Raw genomic sequence first — 8,596 nt, forward strand, 5'->3', positions numbered from 1 at the left:
ATTCTGATGATGGGTTGCGTAGGTTTAAGTGAGGTATGTGTGTGCATGGCTTGTAACCATGCATACATCCATGAATGCGAGATGGGTTCTCGGGTTCAAATGGGTCACGGGTGACCCGACTTGTGGTGCGTACGGATCACGGGTTCGGTCGGGTAGTCAAGTCTTGGAGACGAGTTTGGGTGCGCTTTTGGATTAGGATTCGCGTGACGGGGCGTAGTTCGAGGCAGTTTGATGTGTGGATTTAGAAGCTTCGCAACCGGTGAGTTCTTGAGCCCACTCTTTTAAATGTTTTTAAGTCTTTTGGGCTAATGTGCATGCTAAACTGGTATAATTATTTTTATAAAGGAAGTTGTGAAGTTCTTGTTACGAATGTATAAAATTCATTTTTACTCGTTTATTTTTTTTTAGCATAAAACGCGAGTAGGGTTATATGTTTTTTTTATACCCACCGGTGTGATACTTATATTTTTATATGCTTTCATATATAACAAAATAAATCTATATAGAGACATATTTATATATATAACTATATATAAATATACACATACTCGAGTTTATGAGGTGAAGAGGTATATATATTTAGGAGGTGTGTAGGTACGAAGGTATACGTACGATGGTTGAAGTATATATGTACACACTCGTATGTATTTGTATGTAAGTTTATGATGCCCTCTTTAAACTTTTTCAAAGTTTAGGGCTAACATGCATGTTAGATGTATTACTTGGATGGACACATTTTTTTATGAAGTTGTATAGTTTATTTGTATTTACATACCAACTATACATGAGGATTATTTGCTTGCCCTTTTATGTGCTTGCATGTGATGTGTTGGGCCATGCCACAACCAGGTCGAACAGAGGAAGTCCCCTAACAGTTTATCTGTCCTTGGGGCAAGAGGAAGTCCCCTAACAGTTTATCTGTCCTTGGGGCAAGAGGAAGTCCCCTAGCAGTTTATCTGCCCTTGGGGCAAGAGGAGATGAAAAATTCCTTTATCCCCTACTTTGTGTTTGGGATTTAAGGTGAGGAGATCTGTGTTGTGTGCTTGACTCTTTAAAAGATGAATTTTAAATTTTGAGGATAAAATAAATATATTTATTTATTTCCATGATTAAGATGTTTTACAAGTGTTTATTTGTTAAATTATAAACTTGAACTCACTCAGCGTAGCTGACTTTTGCATGCACGTTAGTTTGATTTCAGGTTAACTGGATGAACGTTGACCTCTTGGATGTTGCATGAAGCTACCCGACATTTGAAGATGGCATTTCTAGTTGAAATCGCTTGTTAATGAACTCAATTACCATACATTAAATTTGGTATTTAAATTTAGATGTTTCACATGTTTCGAAAATTTGACTTTAATGTTTTCCGCTGCGTATTCTTTGAAGTTTTAAAATAAAAAAAAATAAATTTTAGACTGTTTTTGCAATGACGACCAACTGTGAGACACCCGGGTTTTGGGGTCTTACAGTCGAAAGAAAGGGGGAGTTTGTGATTAAGTGTCAAAGATTTTAAAGACTCTGAAGAAAATGAAGATTGTCTACGACAAAGTGAAGATTGACTGCGGCAATATCCAAGGGAGAGTCTGTGAATACATTATGTCTATTGCCTCCGTCAATCATGTCTATAGCTATCAATATATCAACTCATAGTTGATTGTATAGGAGTGTGTGTAGAAAAGACGGGTTTATAATGTTAGTACCTTGTCGCACGAATGACCAATTCGTGCGAAAGGGACATCCCAGTCGTCCCAAGGTGCCACTCGTCATAAAGTCCCAGTCGTCCCAAATGTTTTAGGTGACTGGCTTGCCTATAAATAGGAGTGGTGGGTCTTGGCATTTACAATTTTTTTGGTGAACCAGAGGGGAAACTCTGTCCATTTGGTTTCGTGGTTTTGTAACTTCAAATAATCAATAGAAACCAGTTTAATTAGCTTGTTCTTGTGCATGTCATCTTCATACTCGGATTTCACACAAGATATGAAGACTTTGTGACTGGTTGTAGCTTTCGGAGAGCCGAAACGATCCTCACAGTTTATGTGTATATTATGTGTAATACTTATTAGTATACAAGTAAGGCCAAAAACTACAAATATACACAAAGGAATACACATAGAAAATACACCCAAAAATACCACAAAATATAACTAAGTATAAAAATACTTATACTTGCCTAAGTGGGTGTATGGACAAAAATACAAAATATATATTTACAGGTATTTCCTTACCAAGAATTATGGACATTTGGACTATGGACTTTATGGACAAATACTTATATATGGATGAACAATATATATATATATATATATATATATATATATATATATATATATATATATATATATATATATATATATATATATATATATATACTAGTCGTTTACCCGCGCGATGCGGCGGGAAATATATCACTTAGGTTGGTGAATTTAGGGCTATGTACGGGGCGGTTCGGTTTTGAGCCATAACCAAAACCAAATTCACAATGCAAAGGAAAACACAACAGTTGTTAGTAATTCTAATAGTGTGCATGAGAATGTTCAGTTCAGTTGGGTTATAACTAAAATCCAAATTTTCGGTTAAGGTACCTCAAAACCAGTCATGGGGATTTAAAGAGTTTTAAAAGGATGTAAACAAACTGAACTGCACCATGCAAACAAAAGCACAACCATAAGCTCAAAACTAATCAAACCAATCCGCCTGTAATTTCTGATCTATATTTAACATTCAAAGAACAACATGTATAAACATAGGTTTATAAAGAATGACAGACTTCAAATACCACCAACACGTATTAGATGCATTAGTTGTGGTCTTGTGGATTAGAGAACTTTGTAGTTAAACATGCTTTGATAAAAACAATCGCAGGGTAAACAACAACCTAAAAGGTCTCCACTTCGCAACTAAAAAGAGAGATGAATTTCTTGCAGATAAAAACAATATTAACGGCTATGAGGTGTTGGATGTTACATATACAAGATCTGAACTCATCAAATAGCTACACAAATGTACTACTGAAATAAATCCTATAAATGTAAGCATTATTTTCTTCATTTGTACCAAGAAGACCAAACTCATACAAAAAAAAACCAATGGTCAGGATCAATTGTCATCACATAGTTATTTGTTTACATTTCCTCATGTACATGAATAAATACATAGTAGCATGCACATGTAGACTCGATTACTTTTTAAACATGTTCATTTCCCTTGAGGATGTTGTATTTGCAAAGTGGGCAAGTTGCATTCATCTTCAGCCATTTCACAATGCATGTAGCATGGAAATGATGGTTGCAAGGAAGTGAAAGAAGTTCTGCTCCATCTTCATATGTGCTTAGATAAATGCAGCAATCCTGTAAGAAAGTTGCAACATTTTATCCTACAAAAAAATTTAATCGTAGTTAAATACCTAACATACCCTTCCAAATCATCAACAATAAACTTACAGCATCCTCAGGTAGAAGAACACGTTCGACAGCTATGTGACCGCCATTTGATTCAGCAGGAACCATTCTACCCGCTCCCACCTCAGGTTTGTCCTCGTTATCTTTGGATGCCTGAAATCTGTATTTAGGAAGCGCGTTGACGTCTGCATCAGACGCACCTTCCTACATGTTACTATGGTATGTTATACAAGTTCATGAAACATTGATCGTTAGTAGACGCAGTGATGTCAACCCACTTATATGCAAACAGGTCAATTCAGGTTGTATTTGTTTGATAACCAGTCGAAAGTCATCTAATTATTTACAAAAGAGTAAAATACCATTTTCGTCCCTGAGATTTGAACAGTTTTGCGACTTTCGTCCAAAGGTTTATTTTTCCGCATCTGGATCCAAAAGGTTTGAAATCTTGCCATTTTCATCCAGCTCGTTAACTCCACCCATTTTTCCCATTAAGTCAAGGGTATTTTCATCTTTTTTGTTAACTTAAAGGGCAATTCGGTCTTTTTCACTTTATGTACAAGCATTTAGCATAATGTACAAGTATTCTAAATACCTAACTAAATAAAAAAGACGAAAATGCCCCTGACTTAACGGAGAAAAATGGATGGAGTTAATGAGCTGGATGAAAATGAGAACATTTCAAACCTTTTGGATCCGGATGCAAAAAAACGAACCTTTGGACGAAAGTCGCGAAACTTGCCAAACCTCAGGAACGAAAATGTCATTTTACTCTTTACAAAATTTCAAAGTTGACAAAAAACATGAAGTTCCCGTTTCTAACCAGAATCCCTTAAGGTTCTAAAGTTTCCAACCAGTTTACTATGTACTTTCATTCTTTAATTAAAAAAAAAAAGACTAATTTTTTACGTGCTTGTTTTTATATACGTGTCGATATAAATTCAAATTGGTTTACGTTTTGACATAAATTTTTAAAATCCAATTAAAAATTTAACAAATTACATTTAGAGCTCACCTTGAAGAATACCAGGCGTCTCAGAACACCCCTTTAACCTCCAGTACACATGCCCTTTGTTGTCTCTAAAAACCTCCACATTCTTTAACTTTGATTTAGAAATGCAGCTTTTAAGATCTTTCAACCATGTCTCTGAAAACCTCCACAAAAAGCCCGCTGCTTTTATGCTTTGCGCCTTGCTTTTAGACCTCATCGCTTTTGTGCATCTCTTCCGTTTTAAAAGCAAGGTTAGACCGATTAATGAAAACAGAGCCGTTTGTTGCAATTTAACGGCGCGTTTACGACTGCAAACGGATGTAAAAACACAGCCGTTTGCAGCCGTAAACGCGCCGTTAACGGTTAAATGGCTGCAAACGGCTGCGTTTTTGCACCCGTTTGTTTCCGCATTTGCAGCCGTTTAACGGCGCGTTTACGGCTGCAAACGCAACAGCAAAGGGCTGCGTTTTTACACCCGTTTGTTGCTACGTTTGCAGCCGTAAACGGCTGAAAACGATCCATGTCAATACCTTCCTCCATCTGTGTTCGCTGCCAAAATCACCAACATTTCAACTCGTACAATTGCAAAAACAGGTAATTTGAGTAACAAATGAAAACGGGTTATCTTTGGTAAGGATGGCTCAGAACACTTGTTTTCAAAATAACTATATTACGTCAACAATAATAATTTGGGTAAAAGAATTTTGGGAGGTTGTATGTATTAAAGTAACTTTAGGCCACTTAATACCAGTTCAACTCATTTGACCCGTTACCATTTAATCTAACTTTGAGTAAGCCGCTTGATACATTCTGCACCAAAGGCGAATCACCTTCTGCAAGAACAAACCATAAAAATCAAAACCTTACATCTTGATTGATAAAATGCTATAACTCACAAAAGAAAAGTAAATAAGAACCATTACCTGTAAGAGTAGAGCGTGCGAGCGCACTATTGTTCGACCCAACCCATTCATCCACCAAATCCTTCCATTTCCTATTACATATACAAAAGATAAAACAAGCTTAACAACAATCTACAATAGAACAATAAGCTTTTCCATAGATAATAGATTCAAGTCCAATATACTCTCAGTCATACTCACCTCACCAATTGCTTCACCAGTCCTCTTACTTCATTTGACGGATGCTTTCGAAGTCGGTTAACATTCCTTTCTATATCAGTTTCCTAATTTGATCATCAAAAATCAGCGTATGTAACCAAAACTCTATACAATAACATTAATACGTAAAGTAACAAACACAGATGATGTTTATTCACCTTAAGGACTGTAAAAGTCAGATCCATATCAGCTAGGGTTTGAAGCAAATCAATAATAGCATCATCAGTCTAAACCACAATATCATTAACAATAAGTCAACTAACAATCTAATAAGCCACAATATCATTCGTAAAAGGTCAACTAACAATAATAACTCAACTAAAGAATCTAATAAACAAGATGAACACATATGATTCATTGAAAACTATACATGATTTGAATCCTCAAGTTGCTCTTTAATTCTCAGAACTTTAGAGTGCTCATCATCAAACAAACCTCCATACGGATTTGGTTCATCATCTTCATCCTCTTGCAGAGTTAACGGCGAATCTCACCTCCTCTAACGTCATCGTTCACCTTCCGGCCAACGCCGTTCGGAATCTGCTCATTCAGATCCACGTCGCAATTACTACATCGTTCGGATTACAGCCGCTGCACGATTCCGTCTCTCCGCCGCTTAAGCTCGCCGGAATACTCCGTCGAAGCTACTCCTCATCAATTGATTGGATGTTCAAAGGTAAAAACGGCAACAGAGAGGTTATGTGCGTGGAGAAAGGTTAGATCTTGAATCGCCTTGGAGAAAAACCCTAGATCCAGATCTGGAATCGCCAGTGAGAGAGGAGCAGGGAAGCGGGCGATTTTGAAATGGTTTGAAAATTAAAATCATTGTGAAACCTTAATGTATCCTGTGTGTTTTTGTAGAAGGGTATAAGTGGAAAGTGATATTTTCTGATGCTTAAAAGACTTGTACATCATGCTTTAGGGGTGTTTTAAGGAAATTCCAATGACCTTAAGAAGTCCTTTGGATATGTATATTATATATAGTATATATATATATATATAGGACAATCCGTTAGGAACCACCCTTTATTGCGAGAACCGCAAGAATCAATGTGAACACAACCAAAAATAGCTAAAAAACACAAAAAAAATAATATTTTTTTATAAAAAATCGCTACTTTTAGTAGCCAAAAAAATTTTTTTTTTTGCTACTAAAGGTAGCGATTTTAACTTAAAAAATATTAAAAAAAATTTGAGTGTTTTTTTGATTTTTTTTTTATTTTTTTAGGTTTTTTGGTGGTTTAGTTTTTAGCATTTTAGCTTGGGGGGGGGGGTTAGGTTTTTGGGGGGTTTTAGTTTTTAGAATTTAGCTTGGGGGGGGGGGAGGGGGTGGAGGTTAGGTTTTTTTAGTTTTTTTTTTTAGCTATTTTAGGTTGTGTTCACATTGGTTCTCGCGGTTCTCGCAATAAAGGTGGTTCTCGCATGAACCTTACCCTATATATATATATATATATATATATATATATATATATATATATATATATATATATATATATATATATAGGGTTGAATTCATTTCAGAACTCTAAATAATTATAAAACTTTCAGAACTCCTAATAAAAAATCATTTTATATATAAGTTTTTGTATTTAGGATCTTTTTATCATCTATTATATGTATTTCTTTGATTACATACATGTTGAAAGTAGTTTACATATGTTTAATTGCCAAAATTATATATATATATGTCATAACTAATTACACATATGTAAACTATTACTCTTAACATGTATGTAATCGTAAAAATACACATAATAAATGATAAAATTATCCTAAACATAAAAATATATAAATAAAAAGATTGTTTATTAGGAGTTCTGAAAGTTCTGTAAATATTTATGGTTCTGAAATGATCGTAGACCTATATATATATATATATATATATATATATATATATATATATATATATATATATATATATATATATATATATATATATATATATATATATATATATATATATATATTGATAAGACCGGTTTTGACTCCGAAACGATTGCGTAACCGAACGTGTGACGTGCGGAATCCGTACACGAACGTGACCGAACACACGAGACGTAATATAATCTGTGATTCTATTCAAAAATATGAAATCATACAAAGCACCTGAATCACGATGTCACTTTCTCTCTAGTTTCTCTCTCTAGGATCCAAGCTCTCCAAAGTCTTCTAATGAGCAAAGTGACAAAAGTTTAAAACTCTAAGCCCTAGAGTTCTATTTATAGGCTAAGGGGCTTAATGAGATTCCTCATTATTACAGAAATGCCACCTTGCCATTCTATCTAATATTACAATGTAAGCACTTGAATTCTTCAGTTTCTGCTACGAACGGAATTGACGGAGGCGATAGACATAAATGCACTAACAGACTCCCCCTTGGATATTTCCGTAGTCAATCCGTAGTCGAACTCGTAGCGACTTGTCTTTCTCTCTCTCTCTCTTGAGTCTTCTTAAAGCTTTAACATCTTCAGCAAACACAGACTCCCTCTTTCTCGAACAGAATCCCCATGGATCTGTCTTCAGCTTCAGCTCCCCCTTTCAGTAGACTCTTCAGGCTCCCCCTTTCGTCAAGCTTCCGTGCTTTTGAGATCGACACCTGGCTTTTCGGTTACAAGCTCCTTCAGGATAGATTCCTAGCGCCTTGAATCCACGCTTCCTCTTGCGTTGAGCTCGTCTTCAGACTCCCCCTTAGACTCGGCTGTCGGGATCGTAGTCTGGAACAACATCTGCAAATCTCAAACGTTTATAAGTACAAACATTTTAAAATTGTCCAAAAATCGTAGTATGGCTCTTTTGAACTTTCTAAATCACTTCCCCTATCAACAATCTTCAAAGATTTGGCAATTTTAACAATCAAAATCGGAAACTGGCTCTTTTACAGATTTTAACAATATAAGCATCCAAATCCTTCACGGTTAATCATCCAAGTCCAAGTTAATGACGTTGGAGATATCACAAACTGTTTTTGAATTTTTTTTTTTAAAGTTCAAGTTTCAAATTAATGAAGTTGTTTTATTTTCAGAATCACGATCAGCATACTTAGATTTTGAAACTCAGCATTCAGACATCGGTTGTCGAAAATA

At 35.3% G+C, this 8,596-nt stretch overlaps 1 protein-coding gene and 1 long non-coding RNA gene across 3 annotated transcripts; both read right to left on the reverse strand.

Moving 5' to 3' along the window:
• Window positions 1–2,931: 2,931 nt before the first annotated feature.
• Window positions 2,932–4,612, reverse strand: LOC110938762. Of its 2 annotated transcripts, none has more exons than XR_004892785.1 (3): window positions 4,417–4,612; window positions 3,444–3,605; window positions 2,932–3,376 (listed from the first exon to the last, which is right to left on the reverse strand). It is a non-coding gene; the product is annotated as an uncharacterized LOC110938762 (long non-coding RNA). The 2 variants fall into 2 exon arrangements; XR_002591662.2 differs by having other exon boundaries at window positions 2,932–3,350; window positions 4,417–4,609.
• A 260-nt stretch (window positions 4,613–4,872) lies between these two features.
• On the reverse strand, window positions 4,873–6,305 carry LOC110943005 (probable mediator of RNA polymerase II transcription subunit 26c). Its single transcript, XM_035989810.1, has 5 exons — window positions 5,884–6,305; window positions 5,672–5,740; window positions 5,496–5,578; window positions 5,316–5,386; window positions 4,873–5,225 (listed from the first exon to the last, which is right to left on the reverse strand). Exons 2-5 carry the CDS (start codon window positions 5,696–5,698, stop codon window positions 5,134–5,136), a joined length of 273 nt encoding a protein of 90 aa, XP_035845703.1. The 5' UTR covers window positions 5,699–5,740; window positions 5,884–6,305; the 3' UTR covers window positions 4,873–5,133.
• Between the last annotated feature and the right edge of the window lie 2,291 nt (window positions 6,306–8,596).

Source organism: Helianthus annuus, chromosome 5 (genome assembly GCF_002127325.2).
Source record: "Helianthus annuus cultivar XRQ/B chromosome 5, HanXRQr2.0-SUNRISE, whole genome shotgun sequence".
NCBI lineage: Eukaryota > Viridiplantae > Streptophyta > Magnoliopsida > Asterales > Asteraceae > Helianthus > Helianthus annuus.